Source organism: Convolutriloba macropyga, chromosome 8, assembly GCF_964194025.1.
Source record: "Convolutriloba macropyga chromosome 8, txConMacr16.3, whole genome shotgun sequence".
NCBI lineage: Eukaryota > Metazoa > Xenacoelomorpha > Acoela > Convolutidae > Convolutriloba > Convolutriloba macropyga.
The window spans coordinates 6,059,885-6,080,476 of NC_134475.1; the positions used below are offsets into that span (position 1 = coordinate 6,059,885).

At 36.2% G+C, this 20,592-nt stretch overlaps 1 protein-coding gene and 1 non-coding gene across 3 annotated transcripts in view; one reads left to right on the top strand and one right to left on the bottom strand.

The window, feature by feature from the left end:
* The window catches only part of LOC142344413 (uncharacterized), a 112,663-nt gene that overhangs the window by 70,398 nt on the left and 21,673 nt on the right, over positions 1 to 20,592 (bottom strand). For both annotated transcript variants that reach the window (XM_075396032.1, XM_075396031.1), the window contains exons 2-4: positions 12,826 to 12,847; positions 12,681 to 12,757; positions 6,509 to 6,566 (exon numbers count right to left, since the gene is read on the bottom strand). In XM_075396032.1, the coding sequence (XP_075252147.1) occupies positions 6,509 to 6,566; positions 12,681 to 12,757; positions 12,826 to 12,847 (157 nt within the window). The remainder of the gene's footprint in view (positions 1 to 6,508; positions 6,567 to 12,680; positions 12,758 to 12,825; positions 12,848 to 20,592) is intronic.
* Trnan-guu (transfer RNA asparagine (anticodon GUU)) lies at positions 6,354 to 6,427 on the top strand. Its single transcript has one exon. It is a non-coding gene; the product is annotated as a tRNA-Asn (tRNA).

Genomic DNA, 20,592 nt, shown 5'->3' on the forward strand with positions numbered 1-20,592 from the left:
CATCAAAAACTAAAATCGACCCTAAACAAACAATTTTTTCATAACCATGTTTTCTCGACAATTCCAAAATGATTTTGTTCAACACTTTTTCACAGTTCCCATTCTGAAGCAGTTCGTAAATAGTTTTCAAACAGTTAACTAAAACATAACCTACTCTTAATCAAGTAACTTTCTAAAACAAAACTCTGACTAAGTTTAACGTAACGCTTACCTGGAATTTTGTTAAAAGGTTGAAAAAAGAGCGAAAATCAACGTAGTAATGGTGTTATAATGCGTTATAATAAAGTAATGAAAACGCTTCGATGCTTATTATAACCAAAATGAACGAACGTTTCTCAACCACGTTAACTCATTTTTCTAGCTGTAATAGTTTCAACGTGGTGCAGTACAGTTTTTTTTTCATCAAAGCAATCGAGCAAATATATTTGAATGAAGTACACAAACAACGTATTCTTGAGCTCGTTTCTTTCGTTCGCTCATTAAAAATATTAGACTGTTTGCATCTTCCGTGATTGCCGTGATTGATCAAGCCAACATTTTCTAATTATGGAATTTGATATCTTTGCTACCATCAAAACAAAATCCTCTCACCTATTAAAACGCTTCAGCTGCAAAATTATCAACACTCAAATTGTGTTATATTGTGTTGTCAAACTCTAAGGCAGAGGCTATAAAATGAAATACAAGTTCTGTTAATATTCGTTTTCTCTTTTTTGGCATTTTTCAAACAAACCACTCAGTAGCCGGTTCTTGGAAAAAATCTCACAAGCAAGTATTTCTAAAAAACCCCTTCAGGGTCAGAAAAATTTAAAACTCCATAAATTGCCCTTCAGACCAAGAGTTTAACTCTCCTCAGTAGCTTTGGTGAACGTAGGGACTAGTAATGCTCTTAGAAAATCGCTCCACAACTTAATGCCCTAGGGCTTCAAGTTTATCCCGTTTTTCAAGACGAGAAGTCATGGAAACTTATTGGTGAGATGATGTAACCGCAAAGACAAGAACAAAAAAATGGATACACAAATAGTCTAAGTTCAGGCTTTGATCAAATCTTTCTTCAACTAAACAGCAAAAATCACTCACTTGGAAGTCGCAAAAACCTGTAGAAAACAAACTCTAATCTCAGAGCAAAATTTGTTCCAGAAAAAATCCTTCCAAAAAGATATAACTGTCAAAATTTGAAATATTGGTTTCGAAACTTACAAATTTATTACAACTATTTTAGTTCAACATTCCATTTCTTATAGTGTTACAAGATTTCTAATGTTGTATAGTTAGGTGAATTGAAAAACTCAATATAGTAATTCGCTTGTGCGAGTTAAAAAGCCCGCCTAAGCTAAGACAGATACAGATAAAAGAATTATCTGCAAATCAACATCTAAATCCAAATTACGGTTTTTGGGAGAGAAATTTTGCGTTTTTTCTATTTACTCCAAATACTTCAAAAACGTTTTTTTTAATTCGCAAGTTACCGGACAAACAATATATTTTGTTACCTAGTTTTCATAAGCCCCAGTATAGAGCGGAAAAAAATCCTGCATTATCAGTAAAAAAGGGGTTACCTAGTAAGATAATGGAACGCAGAACTTTGTAAGAATACAATAATTTATATGATCAAGGTTTTTCTGCTGACCTTCATACTCGAAGGTTAAAGAACTCACCGTTTACTCCCAGATCCAACCATCACAGCCTGTTCTCGAGTTTTACGCCTGCTTATCTCTTTACTCTAAATTCAATTGACTAAAAGTCTTGTCGAAAACTATTAGCTGCTCAGTCGTTTAAATAGGAATAACTTTGGTTGATTGAAGTTAAGAATTACCTTAGCCATTATACCTGGGCCAAAATCATTCTGAAATTTGTAAGGTTTTAGTCAAATGATAGGATAGTTGCTGAATTCTTGTAAGAAAATTCATCTAACTTATTATATTTGGCGATTTTTACGATGCAGCAAAACTTAACACAAACGTCCAAAAATGACTAAGAAATAATTGTAGTCAAAACTTGAGCCACACGCTCTTTGTAACAGTTCGTAATGGTTCCAAAAACAAGACTGTTCACTTTGCAAACAATTCAGTAGATAACATCTAAAAATTTCATCTATAACGATGTCTTATGACGACTGATTGGTTGATTAACCTCAATATTTACATAGTAAACGTCAAGTACCTGTGCTAAATACTTGTGCCTCAGGCATTGACCTTGCCTGTTGGGCATTTTATTACTCAAACATATGACCTTCTATATTAGTAAGCATCTCAGAGATCAAACAACCTCAAAATAACATATCGAGTAATTTTACTGGACAGACGAAAACTTGAAAAAATCCTGCACTATACAAGCGCTCAACGTGGTCGATAAGATGCGATTCGGTTTGTTAAGTACATGGGTGGCTTAATGGTTACCCTAACCTCGTATTAAAAACTATGGTCGCTCAGGGTATCCCTTTGATTTGATTACTCAAATATGGCCCTTGACTATTAAAAAGCATCACAGAGATCAAATAACTTCAAAATAACCTATCAAGAAATTTTATTATAGACAGATAAAAACTTGGAAAAAACCGTGCACTATACAAGTGCTCAATGTGGTGGATATGATGCGACTCGGTTTGTTAAGTTCATGGGTGGCTTAATCGTTACCCTAACCTCGTACTTAAAAGCTTTGGTCGCTAAGGGTTTCCCTTTCCAAACTCGTCGGGTGGGCTGCACAGAATTTAGGTACCAACTTTTCAGATTTCAGTTAGTTCGAGTATTCACAAATTCTAAATTAGTCTTATGGTTTGATAACTCATTTCACAAATGCGCATAATCACAAGTAATCAATTGGGATATGATACAATTCGGTTCGTTAGGTTCATCGGTGGCTTGAAGGTTAGCCTAGCAACGTATTAAAAGCTATGGTCGCTCAGGGTATCCCTTTGATTTGATTACTCAAATATGGCCTTTGACTATAAAAAGCATCACAGAGATCAAATAACCTCTAAATAACCTATCAAGAAATTTTATTATAGACGGATAAAACTTGAAAGAAATCGTGCACTATAAGAGAGCTCAATGTGGTGGATATGATGCGACTCGGTTTGTTAAGTTCATGGGTGGCTTAATGGTAACGCTAAACTCGAATTAAATTCTTTGGTCGCTAAGGGTTTCCCTTCCCAAACTCGTGAGGCAGGACAGAACATAGATACCAACTTATCAGATTTGGGTTAGTTCGTGTATTCACAAATTCTAAGTTTTATGGTTTAACTCGTTTCACTAATGCTCATAATTACAAGTGATCAATATGGATATGATTCAATTCGGTTCGTTAGGTTCATCAGTGGCTTAAAGGTTACCCTAAGCAAGTATTAAAAGCTATGGTCGCTCAGGGTTCCCCTTTGATTTCATTACTCAAATATGGCCTTTGACTATTAAAAAGCATCTCAGAGATCAAATAACTTCAAAAAACCTATCAAAAAAATTTTACTATAGACAGACAAAAACTTGAAAAAAGTCGTGCACTAGACAAGTGCTCAATTTGATGGATACGATGCGATTCGGTTTGTTAAGTTCATGGGTGGCTTAATGGTTACCCTAACCTCGAATTAAAAGCTTTCGTCGATCAGGATTCAGCATTTTTGGTTTGATAACTCAGTTCACAATTGCTCATAATCAAAAGTGCTTAATGTGGTTCGTACCCTAAGCACGTAGGAAAGCATCGGGCGCTTAGAGTTTTCCTTCCGAAAATCATTGGGTGAGCTGGAAAGATTTTCCGATCCAACTTTTCAGGTTTAGGTTAGTTCGAAAATTCACAAATTCTAAAGTTTTTTGACTTTTAACTCATTTTCTGATGTCTTGTTATTCACGCTGCTGCTTAATAGTGATAACAACATTGCCGGCCCTGTTTTCGACCTCGGGAACACCATCATGGAATACTGGTATCAGTTTCACTAGTGGTCGGCTGAATTCTCCTTGTACCATTTTGATGCCAGCTGATCGCAAAACGCTATCTTTGGCAGTGAGAATTCGCAAAATTCGTCAAATTTGGTATTCACATCGCTTCATTGACTCATGGGTCATCCAAACATTCTTTCAGGTTGCGCACAATCTCCTTCAACCATTTTGAAATCCTTCGGCCATTTTGAAATCTGCATTTTTTGAAGATATTTGAGTCCATTCCTTCCAGATCAAATTGGCATAGATTTGAGCCTTTTGAAGGATTTTCTCCGATTGTGGTAACGTTCATTGTATGGCAAGAATGGAGCACTAGCAATATCGCGCCGCAACAACTCACTGGATGTTAGCGTTGTCACAATTTCTGCGTCGTCAATGAATTCTCTCAGGGATCTTGCGTTGAGAGTTTGCTAAAAGACAATGTCGTACTGAGAACTTTGTGACGCTAAGTTTGTCCAAGATTGCAATAATGGCGTTCTTTCATTTTTGAACCAGTCTTTCCAGATTCCATCAAAATGTGGGTCTTGAGAGGTGGTTGCATTTCCAAATAATATTTTTCTGGCGAAATTCAGTTTCGGTCTTAACTTTTTGTCCCATTCGTTCAGTTCTTTGGCAGCACACCAACATAAATATTTTGGTTGTCCCTGAACACTCTCTGGGGTAGCCAAGTCGTGCTATGAATTTTGTCAATGAAAGCTAAACAAGACTGGACTACTTCGATGTATATGGCTCTTGTTGTTAAGCAAGTGTAAAGACAGCACCATCCCTTCATAGTACGTCACACAAACTTCAAATAACCCAAAGTAATCAACTCTGGTGTGGGAAATAGAAAAAAGCTCGTATAGCTGAAAAATGTGGAAAAACTGAACAGTTTAATAATCACCTCAGAACATTTATGTCCAAATGAATGTAAAACTTCCAAGTCGATAAGAACTTTGAAAAAACACTGGTTTAAATAGTTTACTCACGCCGTTTGACTGATCGATGTCTTTTCGATCCCCTTTATGTTAAACTGATCTTCATCAATTGATTCAAAAATGAGATCAATATAACTCCTTTTCAAGCTGCATTTAAAATACCTGTACGCCAGGAAACTTGCCTGAACGTAGTTACGATTGATTTTTCATGACCACGAAAAATGATTGTTTGTAATTTTGTATAGATGATTGTTTTCAAAATGATCGACAAAATATTGTCAATTTAACAGGCTGTTTTAGGCTTACCCCTGCTTCCTATTGATAGGATTGGGTAGTACAATACCAATCGACAATGTAACCGCTAAATATAGCCAGCAAGTTGCCGGAGAAAATAGACAATGGCCCACTTGACGTACATCGGGATTGAAGAAGTAAACAGAAGAAAATTGACATAATTTTTTCTGAGAATCACAAGGTGTTTGGTGCGCAATTTCCCTTTAGAATCTGAAATTAAACCTAATCCAGCTTCTAAACTGAATGGTATAAAGGTTAATATTAACGCCAGCTAGCAATCGCTTTATCAAACTTCGATAATCTAAGGCTTCGAATGGTTTGAATTGATGGACCGGATTTTACATTTATCCTGTTTCTTTTGACTTTGCTATCTTGACGTGGACCGTATTCATACATTGCGTAATTCCATGAACAAAAGAATTTAAAATTCATTCAGTTGAAATAGTGAGTGGAGTACGTCAGGAGTCAAACGTGAAACTCGTGACTTTTGTATAACAAAAAATGGAATCAAAACGTAAAGTAAAAAGAAAAAAGGAGAGCGCCTAAATAATAGACACTGAGAGGCTTATAAGTTATCAGAAATTGGGTATATGGGTTGATTTAGATTCTTTTTGATTTTTTTTTTCGAGAATGAGTCAGTTCATTTAAGATTGTTTTGCCAGAAATTGCTGTTTAGATGCGTTTCAGCAGAATGAATGAGCAAAGAAAAACTGGACTACAGAAAAAAATCACGCAACATGTTTAACAAGCGGCAAGGCAAATTTCAGTGCAGCTTTACAAAATTTTGCTTGACGTTATAAAAATCAGATATGAAAGCAATCAGAGCCAACAAAGACGATAAATCGGGTATTAAAAATCAATGCTAGCTTTCCTATCCTAACTGGGGCCGAATCAGTGTATATTCTCTTCTGGATCTTTTTCGTTTGAGCCCCCCAGTACGTTCTGCACCCCCAGTTACAGAGCACGTGTCATTACACAGTAGATCATTATGTTAAAATATGGCACGTGCGTCTGGGGGTTGCAAATAACATTAACCCACTAAGCTAGGGGCACAAACGGAAAATATCTCTTTTTTATCGACTAGTTTAGGCTTAAATTCGTTGTTCTTATCCCAGTGTTTTTCACAAAGTTACTCCCAAGAAGCGCTTTGTCTTGATTGCTCCCTGAAGTTCACTGACAATGTTCACATCTTTCTTCTGCATGCAGATAATCAGCTCTTGTGGCGCAATCGGCTAGCGCGTTCGGCTGTTAACCGAAAGGTTGGTGGTTCGAGCCCACCCAGGAGCGAAAATTTTCAATAAATTGCGTCTGAATTACAGCTCAAAATTTCACAAAATTGTCCCAATATAATCTAAGCAGAATACTTACTTGATGAAGTATATTGCACCTTCTGGGGTTATTGCTTGTTCCCAACCAATCGGTAAGTCTGAAATATTGCAGTGCATATACAATGAAATCACATTCAAAGCCGACTTACTAATTTTAAGCATAATAAGATATTTTTCCAACTGAATTCAGGTAAATTGACCTTAACTAAGTTCCGGTATTTTTTTAAATCTTAACTCAAGTTCAGGCTAAATTAAGACAACATTCACCTTAATTTCACCTTAACTGGGGGGTGTACCTTAACATTGTTAAGGTAAATTTACCAGCACTTTTTTTAGTGTGCACTGTTGAGAAACCACACCGTTTCTGCCCCCCTCCCTATTACCGATATGGCTTGTACGTGTAGGGGTGAAAATAACGGGTCTATTCTGCCCCCTCCCACAAACGGAGGGGGTACAAACGGAAAAGATCCCAAATTGTAATTTAGGGCATAAAAACACTGGAGGGGGACTTGATTAACCCCAAATAATATGCACCCAAGCTGAGAGGGGGGGGGGCACAAACGGGAAGATCCTCCTATCTTAGTGTGTGTCCATAACGTATTGTACAATAATAAACTTCAACTTGCAAAGGGAGGATTTGAGGTGGAATTAATAAGGAAGATTGCAATTGTGAATGTTAAACCAAGACCATCAATGAGAAACATCGATCAACTCATCCTGATTACTTTGAGGCACAGAACAACATTCCTTTCGAAGTCAGAACAACATTTTTCATCAAAGCTGCCAAAGTTGACAGGCTGATAAGTATTGTATAATTGTATGAACACTAACGCACTGACAGTTTTACGGTAACTTTCCCATTATAACATATAGCCCCACATCATGGTAAATATACCGTTTACATAGCAATATACCCAATTCCATATTATACCCAATGCCCATATACGCCATGCCATTATACCCAATATGTTTTTCACTCTGATGTTTTCGTTCAATAATCCTACCACAAATAAGCAGTCGATCTTACACGTACGTTTTAACATACTTAAGAGGATAATTTAATCCCATATTCGGTTGTGATAGTTTCAAATAAAGTCCCACGGGCCGCTGAGGCATGGCCACGGCCATTAAGTATGTTAAAACATACGTGTAATAGCGCCTGCTAATTTGGAGTTGGATATTGAACGAAAATATCAAAATGAATTGGGTATAATGGCATTGGGTATGTTGTCCTCACGCCAATAAACCATAATGGGTGTATTACATTGGCGGGGGGGGGGGCATAATGGGAAGGACCCGTTTAATGGATCACAAAAATGTTAAGTAGGGCCGGCATTTAGATGTAATATTTTGACATTCAAATAGAATTGTTGTCCTCGTTAAAACTGTATTCAGCAAAACCAATGTTCGAAAAAAATTCAGGGTAACATCTAACGCGTTTCTTGCAAACCGTTATAAGAGCCTGTATGGTGATGCATTTTAGCGCATATGATAGGAAAATAATCAGAGCATACATAATATACGTTTTTCTTATCTGATTGTAACCAAAAAGTTTCTCAATAACTGAATATTTCTCAATTTTCAAGTTCAATTTTCTCAGTCATCAATCAGTATCAGCGCTTGCAACACTTTTGAGAGACGTAAAAAAGCAGATTGAACTTATTCACCTGACATAAATTAGTTGCAAGTTTGACTTATCTTTATTTGCTTCGATGACATTATTCCTAGAATGAGTTTTGTTGAAGTGAATTTTTTGTCAAGCAAAAATGATCGCTGGTACTCAAATGACTAGCTAGTGAATTTTTTGTCAAGCAAAAATGATCGCTGGTACTCAAAAGACTAGTTATTTTTGTAATTAATTTTCACAAATGAACTTTTTGCAACTATGCTTCACATACATTTCTTAAGACACAATTTTCGAACCTCGTGAAAAAGAACGTTGCAATATTTTGTCGTAAGAGACTTCGTATAATTAAGAATCTTATCCGCTCTTATAAAAAAACAGTTCCTCTTAAAGCTTAGATCTGTATCTTTTCCGTCTGTGCCTCACCCCCATCCTTGAGTACGTTATCATCCCCACAGTTACAGAGCACGTGGTGCCATTACACAGTAAATCATAAATCAAAATTATGGCACGTGTGTCTGGGGGCTGCAAATATGCACCCACTAAGCTGGGGTGGGGGGCACAAAAGGAAAAGATCTCAGATGTTTTTTTAGTGCAAGATCTGACAAGTTGATTTTGTAACGTGTAAGTCCTGATAACATCCCACGCGATTTCCGTTCTCGTAAAGCTTCGTTTCCCCATATTTTAAACGATATTAGGATCCTTTCCGTTTGTGGCCCTTCCCAGCTAAGTGGGTGCATATTATTTGCACCTCCCAAACGCAAGTGCCATATTTTTTACATAATGATTTACTATGTAATGGCACGTGCTCTGTAACTGGGGGTATAAAACGCACTAGGGGACCAAAACGTAAAAGATCCTAACTTTTTTAACAAAAGTTTTGTTCACATTTTTTTCGGGTTTAGTAATGCAGTGTAGTTTAAATGTCTCGAAATTTTGGTTCCTGTTCTACGTGTTTCAAATAGTCAACAAAACCCGTATGCAAGCAATTTCAATGAACATTCAGTGTTCCAGTAAAAATCAGTTTATATGTCTTAAACAATTTTCATGTAACCAATCTGCAAGAATTAAAAAGTTTCTTTGGCCAGTAATGGTCGTTAAAGTCAGAGAAGAAACTCGTGTAATTAAAATACTGCTAACCATTCCATTAACTTTAGAAACTATGCAGCAGCTCGTTATCAAACCCTGGAGGAGGTCCTTGGGCCCCTGGTGGCGGAAAAAAATCAGAAATTCAAAAACATTCAAAAGCTAGAAAATTACAAATATATTTTTTTAAAAATGCCCGAATTCGTGAGATAAAAATCTTAAAAAACATTCCATTACATCTGGAAACTACGCAGTAATCTATTATCAAACCTTAAAGGCGGTTCCTTGTTCCTTAGAGGAAGTTCTGCTGGAAAAACCTCAAAAATGACAAAAATTTTCAAAAAAAACTTGAAAAAAAATTGAAAAATTACTATAATTTCTGATAATTAAAGTTGAAAACTCCATGGCTAAAAAAACTATCAGTAATTTATTATCAAACCCTTAAAGATGTTTTCTGGCATCTGGGTCAGAAAAAACTTGAAAAATGACAGTAAATGTCAGACAAAATTGAAAATTGCAAGTTTTGTTAAAAAATGCTTTAAAAAATGTCGAAAACCATTCCATTACAAATAGAAACTATGCAAAAACCTATTATCAAACTTTAAAAGTTCCTTGACCACTAGGGGTGCAAAACTCGAAAAATTGTGAAAATTAGTATAAATTCGCGTAATTTCATTCGGATTATCAAAACATATGGCTCTTGAAATTGTCATAAAAAGTCAGCCTGCCTCAATTTTAGAGTGTTCCAACAAAAAGTTCGAAAAATGACAAAACGAAAAATTGCAACATTTTGGGCTCGAAAAGTCTAAAAATCTTTTAAATTTAAACTATGGCCTTCTCAAAAGCTTCATGACATTAAGCACTTGAAGGACTACCAAAAGCGGCTAAGGGCCTCTAATGAAACTTGATGCCCGCTGGGCGCTACCTGTTTATCAAGTTTTTAAGGACGAAAAGTCAAATGGGTCATACGAAAAAGCGGTAAAGCGCTAAGGCGCATAAAAGATCAACATGACTAATATATTTGCTACTAACTTCGTATGAGAGCAATTAAAAATACTATAGAACAATGCAAACCATGGATTCGTTTACAATATTGCTCAAATATATATAAAAAGCTTTGGCACAGAATTGTTGAAGGAAAATTTGAGCGCAGATCGTGCTTTACGTTTAACATATGACACACTTAAAGCGAGAACAAAAAGGTGAGACATTGAAACTACTCTACATTGCATAACAAAAAAAAATGTGAAAAACTTTTGTTAAAAAGTAAAAAAGATGAATGTTTATTAAGGATAGATAGCAACAAATTCGGTATATAAGACAAAAATCAAACCTAACCGACTAACTTCGACCGAATCGCTCTCAAACAAGCAGCGGGCGGTTGGTTTTGTATCTCGGTTAAGTTTACAGAGGCTAGCTTTAGCTTAACTGAAGGTTTGTGGGATCAAGCGGGCTGGAATAAGGGTGGAGCGAAATGCAGGGGTGGGGATTGAGGTGAAGTGCGGAGAGGGAAGGGTAGAGGAACGAAGTGTGGGGGACACGGGTGCTGGTGAATTGAATTTAAGTCTCCGAATAGTTGCAGTGTATCACATACTTAGAGACCAGTAAGCCGAAAGCCTCTAAGAGAACGTAATTCCCTCCGTGCGTTACCTATTTATACCACTTTTAAGGACAAAAATTCAAATGGGTGAGACGAAAAGCAAATTCATCAAGCAAAAAATTGGTTAAAGTAGGCAAACTGATATAAACAAGGCAAACTACATTTGAGAACAATTCATGATCTCAACCCTCCATGATTATTCTTCAAACCTTTTGAACTATAATTATGTTTTGTTCAGGAACAGCCAGAGACAAATTCCGTTAAATAGACATAATTATGTACATTTAATACTAACAAAACCAAACAACGACAAACAAATTACTCTCAGGCCAAATTCTTTCATAAACTAATAAGAGAACTGCTCAGACAATTGACACAAAAAAGGTGCCGAAGTATAATAACATTTTATCGGAAGTCGTAAACAAAACAATTTAAAACTGATTCAAGCCAGGGAAATTAGAGCCAGCAGATTGCCAAACAATAGTCTCCGTTGACTCCAATGATTACACGATTACGAATAGAATTCAAACAATGAGACAAAAGAAAACATAGTTGCCGCAGTAGCTTTGTAGATCTGCAGTCTCGGAAACATAACAGACCAAAAATAAATGTCGTTTTAATCAAAGCTGAGATATTAGATTTTGAGTAAGAATCTGTACAACTTATTGATGCTTCTATTAATTGCTCTCAAATAACTTTCAATTAGAGTGACACACACACAATCACTTGACCTTATATCTTTGAATCAAAGTAAAGAAAAGTCAGTCACAGAGTGGGGAAGTCTTTTTGGGAGAGTGATGTAAGTCACGTGCGACCGAAAAATTAACCACGCGAATAACAAAACATAGCTGGCAGATTGCCAGAAAATAGCCGCAATAGATTCGTAGATCGGCAGTCCAAGAAAAACAGTAAAATAGACAGACCAAAAAAATTCGTCTTTTCATTGAAGGCTGATGTTATATTTTGATTAAAAATCTTTATAAGTTATTGCTGCCTCTATTAGCTGATCTCAAATAACCTTCATTTAGAGTGATACACACCCATTTGACCTTATCTCTTTGAATTAAAGTAAATAAAAGTCAATTTCAAACTGAGGAAGTCATTTTTGAGAGTGAGGTAAGTCAAGCGTGACCAAAAATTTAATCAAGCGCTTGAACAAAGAACTCGCTCGACTAAGAGCGAAAAATGACGTCACACATGCAATTCAGTTGAAATTGCATGAACGAATGAACAAAAAGTGGCTGTGACGTCATATGGTCGTAACACAAAACATGACGACGAAATAAAAAAAAACCAAGAGAAGGCCAATAATAGCCCCAGCTATCGCTGTGCGGCTATTTAAAAAAAATTCGCTCCACTAAGATTGAAAAATAACGTTCCGCACCCAATTCAGTTGAAATTGCATGAACGAATGAACAAAAAGCAGATTTGAATTGTGACGCCATATGGTCGTAACAAAAATCTTGACGAAATAAAGAAAAACCAAGACAAGGCCAATAATAACCTCAGCTATCGCTTTGCGGCTATTAAACAAAGATGTATTTAACTATGCTTTTCTGTGGTGGTGATGGGGTGGGGGCTACTGAAGAGTGGGGTAAGGGGTGATCGAAGAGGAGGGGACTGAGGGAGGGGAGTCAAGGGTCATAATTCTAAGCATTTGCTCATTCAGCTAATGACCTCGGGGCTTCACCTGTTTATCCCGTTTCTGAGCACTTGAAGTTTAAAGTGTGAGACGAAAAAATCGCAAAAAAGGACCACGGGACTAATAAAATGGCTACAAATTTCGTTTGAGAGCCATTAATCGTCATCAAGAAGCTGTGTATGGTGGAAAAAGTTTATTTTCAATCGAATTTTCATAATCCGATGGCTTAGTTGGTCACGAGCCACTTGAAATTAAAATACCTCTTCTCTGGAAGAAACCAGTGCCCATGGGTTCTCCTGTTTGAGGATGAATCCAAGTTGTTGTCCTCTCCCGCTCACTAAAAAGACAGAATTTTCAATAACAATAGATATAATTCATTTTCCTAAGAATGGTGAAAGTACTTACTTGGCATAGAATACACGGCCATCTAAAACACAGAAAGATGGAAAATTATCTCATTATTGAAGTAGTCTGTTTACTGAGTGATAAATGGCTATATCGAAAGACCTGTCAGTTTTTGAAAATCGAAAAGTTCCTGTCAGAAACGTCACACGGTTCCTGTCAAAAACGTCAATCATGAGCAGTACAATTATTGATCAGTAGGAACAAAAACCCGTTCAGCCTCGAGTGCTTTTACAGTAGGTATTTTTTAATATTTAATAAAAAGGTTTGAGCATCTCAATTTTCATTTCTTCAAGACATGTAAGAAATATTGCATTTTAAAACCTTTTTGAAGGAAAGAACAAACAACAATAACTTAAATCCATCACAAAATGGAAAACTATGGGACTGTTTTGTCTGGGAATATTTTGCAATTTGGGACTGTTTTGTCTGGGACTGTTTTGTCTGGGACTGTTTTGTCCGGACACGGAAAACTATGCTTTTTGAAACCAAAAAATTTCATTTGTTCAATTTTCCGACAGCCACAACGCAACTGCTACTACGGTACCAATTTCTCAATACTTCCGGCCAAGCACGACTATAAGCACAAAACCTTGCTATAAAAATAGCACAGCGACCTACAAATCGGGAAACTAAGTTAAACTGCAAACTTTTATACTTTTTTAAATAAAGAGATGAAAAATAAGTTCAGAAACATGTCAGTAGTGGGTAAAAGGTGCTCTCCAAGCGCATTTCAATTTTGAAATGCGCTTGGAGAGCACCTTTTACCCACTACTCATGTCCCATTTAGTCAAGAAAATAAATTGCACGGCAATTTCGTCCAATTAAACAATGATCGACATATTAACGCCACAAAATCATAAATTCACAAAATTGTAGAGCGGAAACTTTGATCTTACTTACACGTACTCGCACAGCTCCTTAGTTTCCTTTCCAGGAAAGTAACAACAAACTGCATTATTTAAAAACCAAATATGAAACATAAACGACTACCGTCAGGTCAATTGCTAACGGTGGGAATGGAGAGGGGGTCCAAACCGCCTAAACTGCCCTTTACTCCATGACTATATGTCTTCTCGGCAGCATCCATGAACTGTACACTTAGAGACCACAAAATCTCCAAAGGGAACAGCTCAGCGACTTAAAGCCCTGCGGGCGTTACCCGTTTCTTACATTTTTGAGGACAAAAGTCAAAACGTTTGATAAAAAGTTGCATCAAAAGACACCACAATGAAATCTTCGAAATCCTAAATTTTAAGATCTTCCAAAACTTTTTAAGAGCTTCTTTTTAACTGATGCAAAGCAAAAATCTTTTCCACTAAGGCCTAGTACACACAATTCCAGATTTGCTACTAAATTCTAAATTGTCAATTAACACAGTGTAAAACAGCTTGACAAATCGATAATACAAAGATCACAAAATATCCACGGTGACCCTGCAATGTTTTGGTCTTTGAAATGCAGCAGTAATAAGAGAAAATAAGTAGAAGATAACGGTTGTAGATAATTGAAAAAAGACATGTTAACAACTCAGCGAAAAACTTGCCAATATGGGGGAAACTTTTATCAACTTTTAACAATCTTTTATCGAGTTCTGACTTATTCACTTAAGACTTTTCAACTTTAGGCTCATTGATTATTAACGAAGCAGGATGCATAGAAGGGACCGCTGAAAGGTTTCTCCGCCACAAAACGAATTATTTTGATCTTTGCCAAGCTATCAGCATCTCTGACACAAGGGAGGGTTGGCCATTTTCAACGCAATTTTTTTCAAATATAATAAAAATTGTTAACCATTCTTTTCAGTGGGCAAAAGATGCTGATAGCTGGGCAATGATTTAGCAACACTAAGACATTGCAATTCTTTACCTCGTAAAAATTTTTTGGTTTTTACCTCATTTTGAGGAAAATTGCTTATTGGTTTGAAGAAACAAAAAAATTAGAAAAACGCAAAAGTAGTAATTTCTGCATTATTGTGAACTTAAGAAAATGTTAATGTGAACTTAATAAAATGTTTTTAAAAGTGAGCACATCTCATTATGCAGAAAAAATTTGGAGAACGGCTTATTTTATACCAATTATGAAAATTTGCACTTTTCATTGAAAAGCCTTCAGCAGCAATTTTCCGCGATATTCAGGGAAGAAATTACACCTTAATGGATAAATTTTGATAACATTTTTGCTTATATCTTTTAACGCCCTGTAAGTACATTAAAAAATGACAATTATATAAGTGAGCATATTTCTCTTCTTAATATGGATTTTTTCTGCTTTCTAATAAATTCTCACGACAAAACATAAAAAATCAGTAGGCTTCATAGATTAGAAAGTGAGTTATTTTCGCTAGCACCTTGTAAACATGATTCGAAACAAATTTACATGACAAGAGAATTAATTGCAATTAAATAGTCAATTAACTGAGCGTAAAGACTAACCCCCGAGAATTTTATACCACCAAGATATAATAAGCAAGCGGCTGTCTCACATTTTATTTTCCATTCGTTGATCTCCATTCTTTCGTTCTTTTAAATGCCTCTGTAATAAGAAAAAGAGTAGTCCTTAAAAATTGGGTTGTAGGACATTCGACAAAAAGGCTTTTCTGTGTTTTCCCTACCTAGATAAGTACGGTGACCTAACAAATCCGATTTCCTATGGTCGGAAAAAGTCAAAACCTCATGGAGTTAATAATTTGTTTATTTTAAAGGTCTGTCAAAGTTTATAATGCTATTATGCTAATGTCTTCTTATGTATAATTTTTTTCTTTTACTTCGGTTGTTTATGCCAACTTTAACACCAGAGTCAAAGCATTTTTCGCTAATTGTTTCAAGTTTTTGAAAATTTATTTTTGAGAGGGCTAGGGAACCGCCTCTAGGGTTTGATAATAGGTTACTGCATGGTTGCTAGGGTCAGTGGAATGGTTTTCAACAATTTAATATCACAAATTTTTGTATTTTTTTAAAAAAAAAACTTTCAAATTCTCCCATCATTTTCCGAGTTACTCGATCTTTATGGGCCAGTGAAATGATATGGGCCTGAAATTGGGTTACTCGATAGTTTCGTTAAACAATGAATTGGTTCGGAAAAAGGATTTGGGTGTCAAAACCAACCAAAATTTTGGTTGGATAACTAGTGCCCTCAAGCATTACATGCAACCTGTTTCTCTCGACGAAAAGTTTAATCGGTGAGGCAAAAAGCTTTCAAGCAAAAACATTACAGTTTCCAAGATCCAATTAAATGCAACTAACTGTGTTTGAGAGCAATTAATCATAGGCTGATTTTCAATAAACAAATTTTTATGTAGCTCAACAAAAAATCACACTGCTCTAACAGAAAACTTCCAAAAAAATGCAGAGAAGGAGTAAAAAAAAAGATAGTTTAAGCTGTAAGCCCACTAATAACCGTTGACAAGCATTGCTAGTATGACATCTAGAATAAACTTTTGAAAAAACTGGCCCATATTTGACTAATCACACCTCACTGCGTTGCATGCACAGCGCTATACTGAGTTTTTGCCTTTTAAAGCATGTAGAGATTGCCATCTCATTAACAATTGTTGGATAGAATGAATCGAATTATAGATGAACTCTATTGGATAGAGTTCATCTATTGCATAATGGGATAGTATATACATGTTTGTGCATCTTGGAAATTACTTGTCTTTTCTCTCCAGAGTATCTGGCCATAGTATGCAGATTTTACTATTTTTAGGAATCAAGCCTAACTTTTCCCCAACAATTTTTGTCGATTCTGTTGAATTTGCGAGCAATAATAATTTTTCTCAAAGCAAGCATAAGGGTCCGCCGTCAAAATGACTTCCGATTAAAAACAAATGCAAAAGCACTAATTACGGAACCTCAAAATTGATATTTTTCTAAGTAATTTGTCAAAAATCAGAGTTCAATCGACATCTAATGACGACCGAAACAAAGCTGATTATAATTTACAGAACCCATCAAAACAAGACAAAAATAGGTTTTCCATTAATCAACAACTAAATTAACTGTACCTCGACAAAAAATTAGTTCATTTAAATGCCGAGGCAGTTTGCATGTAAAAATTTTTCGAGTTTGTATTTTTTGCTCCCTTATGAAAAACTAATTATTCCAGTAGCTCTAAGGGTGAGCCCTTTTTGCCATGTTTTAAAAAAACTTCAATCAATACAGCTTTTCAGCTCCATCTAACGTTCTAACACAGTATATGTTGTCCCGATCCAAAGTCACACAGTTGCTGTTTGAAACTGCACGCATTAAGTAACATTAATGAGCTCACTCTAGTGCTACAAAGCATTTCACTTCAATTTGGGGAAATATCACCACTAGGGTACACAAAGTAACAACCACATCCAGATAAGAGAGAAGTGTTAGGATGCCATTTTACAAGTAAGCTCACTTGCAAACAACCACATGAAAGCTTTAAAGACATGACATTGCATTATTTGCTCTAGATACAACAGTAGTGCTAAATCGTACTGCTAAACAGTACCATAATAGCGCATGTAAAAATGTTAGTGTTTTGATTTCACCCATACATTTCGCATTTCATATATAGCTCAGACTGGGAGAGTGAAATGAGTCCAATTAATTCCATGGCCTGTGCTACCACCACCTCACAGCTCCAGGGTCTAATGGATTTTAAAACATCCTTCGGGGACTCCCGCCTATGTCTAGGAAATGGGCTCAAAAGATTGTGCCCATTTAATTTCCCCAGCCTGATCTAAAAACCATTGGAGTAGCCGTTGTTTATAATAACATAGATCCAATATTTGACGTAATACCGGGTAAATTAAACAAAAAATCTAACAAAGAAAATTAGATTTGCGCAATTCCAAAAACACAAATCTCGAATAATAATTAAAATAGGCAAAATTAGTACTAAAACTACCTGCTCTCGCCTTGCTTTTATAATGTCATCATAAAATTGGGCACCATAAATTTACATCAAAGTCATAAAACATTGCTTTTAATATGTTGGGAACTACGCAGAGCAAAAAATACCGCGCTCAGCTCGATTCAATTAGATAAAGCACTGCAATTTTTTTAATTATAAAAATTCGGATCTTTTCCGTTTGTGCTCTCAGCAGCTTCGTCAACTTGTACACCAAGAGACTCGTAGACCTCAAAAAGGAGCTGCTCCGTGACTTACTGCCATCCGTGCTTTACCTTTTAATCCTATTTTAAGAAAGAAAACTCGGAAGCATCAGACGAATAATCGATCAGGCGAGTAATAAATCACAAAAACCTTGAACAAGAAATTTCCGGAGAAAGATTCAATTACATACTAACTTTCTGACTGCACATTCAATATAAAAACACGGAAAGGCAAACAAAGAGGTCTATCAAGCAGATTAACGAATTGTCAAAAACTTCCAATTGCGAAATAAAGCATCCCATCAAGATAGCCTGAGAGAGAGAGAGAGAGACTTGACACTTAAACGGATCATCATTTGCTATCGTGACATAGAAAAGAGAAAAACATTGTCTTTCAACTAAAAGTCAAAAATTTTTTTAAAAAAAGTTTCCACACAACTTCTTTCATATAGAACTCAAAAAGAAATTCAAAATTATTACTAGACCAGACAGAAAATTATTCAGGGTAACAATTACAACTAAGGGACACAAGTTAGTAAAAAAAGACAAGCTTGTCGTTTCTTAAAAAAATGGATGCCCTGTTAGACAGGGTGAAATTGGACAACTGAAAAAACATGCTCATTAGAGCACTTTCGAGGCTCCAGTACACTATAGCGGTCCAAAGAGAAAAAAGTGAAACGAGAACTGTTTATATAAAAGAACAGTTAACAAAGCAGAATGTCAAGAAGAAAAAGCGAAACCTACAAAGAGAACGCGTTTGAAAAAAGATGCAAAATTTGTTGATGAAATCGACGTTAACATGCCTCAATTAATTGATATGGTTTAACTAAACAAAAGAAATAATAATAGAACAAATTAGAAACAACAAAACCAGTAACTTTTGCTAAATGGGTCCTCTAGAACATGAAAAACAACAAAAGCAGACATCTAAAAGTTCGTAGGTGATCAAAAATTTTGAACCAACTTTTTCTCGCTACCTTTTGATTTCTGTTCACCAGTGTAATAAAAACTCAATTTCATCTGCAGCATTGACTTTCAAATCCTCTTTCACCAAAATTTCATCCCTGCAAACAAACAGTAATTCGCCAGAAGGGCCCTCCCCTTCGTTTGTAAACTAAACTCGGTTCTTAAAGACAAAAAGACCACATGAGTAGTAACGTATACACCATGGAAGATCGGGGGGGGGGGGGGGGTTGTCATCCCATGTAAGAGATAGGGTTGTCCTGAGGACAACCCTACCTTTTGCATTGGGAAGGACAACCCAACCCGATACATGCGCTATGACAACCCAACCTTTTGCATGGGATAGGACAACCCAACCTTTTACATGCAGGGACAGCTCCCTTCCGGCCGAATTATTATCCAAACCTATTCCCCCTCCATTTCCCGCTTTTGAAGGAATTATTCGGTTTATGCCGAATTATTATCCAAACATTTCCCCCCTCCTTTGAGGGAATTATTTATTCTTATCAAAGAGTGAAATATTTAGACTTATCAGAAAGACTGGATATAAACTGTGAATTTACTGTAGAACCAAACCACGCAATTTGCTCAAATCTAGCAATTGAAATTTAGCTAAACAACACAAACTTGGGTTGAGAAATTGAACCAAAACTGAACACAAAATCTGTACAATCGAAAGGTTACAAATCACGACAACGCGTTGTTACTGAAACCAGTGTTAAGCACGGGTAGGTTAGAGTTTTGAAATGGGTTTTGAACAAAAATGGAGCCATTTTTAACGAAAAATTACAACAAAATTAGCATGAAATGAACGAAAAAATGCAAATATTTAAATTTTTTGAAGTGTCATAGGGAAAATATATACAAATGGGGATAAAATAGAGTAGGTTAAACAGTTTTAATTGAAATATAAATCATAAAACACAATCTTAACAATTACAGACGTAAAAATAAGGCTGAAAATTGCTGTTTTTTATGTGCGTCGACCCCTTTTACGCGGTGGTATTGCTTCTTCCTCCTCCGAATCGGTTATTTCTCTTCCGTCCTCAGATTCAACAGCTTCATAATCTATGAATGGACAATTGATTGGAGATTCTTCGTCAATTACTGCCTCAAAATCGACATTATCGTCACTATCCAAGTCCGATTCGTTTATTATTCTGTTGAATCCGGGATCAGGTGGCTCCCAATTTTCAAGGGCAGGATCGGGTGGCTGCCAACTTTCAGTAGAAGCAGGGAGCGTGCTGTCCGACTCATTATCCGTTTCCCATTCTTCCCCAAAGAGATCCTCGATTTCATCTTGCGTCGGTGCATCCCACTCTGGATCACTTTCAAGATCAGTGGCTTCAATTGCGTCGGCATGACCGTACGGCAAAGTTTTTATACCGCCCTCAAGAATGAAACGTTTGTCATCGAAGGGACTCAGGGACAATTTGTTAATTGAAACAGTCTGTAGAACGTGACGGTCTGACACAATTCTGTTGTTCGGTGTTCGTAGTGTAGATGAGAGGAACAGAGCGTCTTTGTATTTCTGGTGCGTTAATTGTTCCCTGGCAGCTCTGGTAACACCTTTTGCAGAGATTTTTCGGGAATCTAAATACAAAAAAGTTGCGAAAAGTTTTATCAATTTGTCCTCAGAAAGTTTTTCAAAGAAATGCTTGCTTGCTTCTCTTAAAGTTTAGTGTGATGTATGTGTGATAATGACTAACCATAATAACAA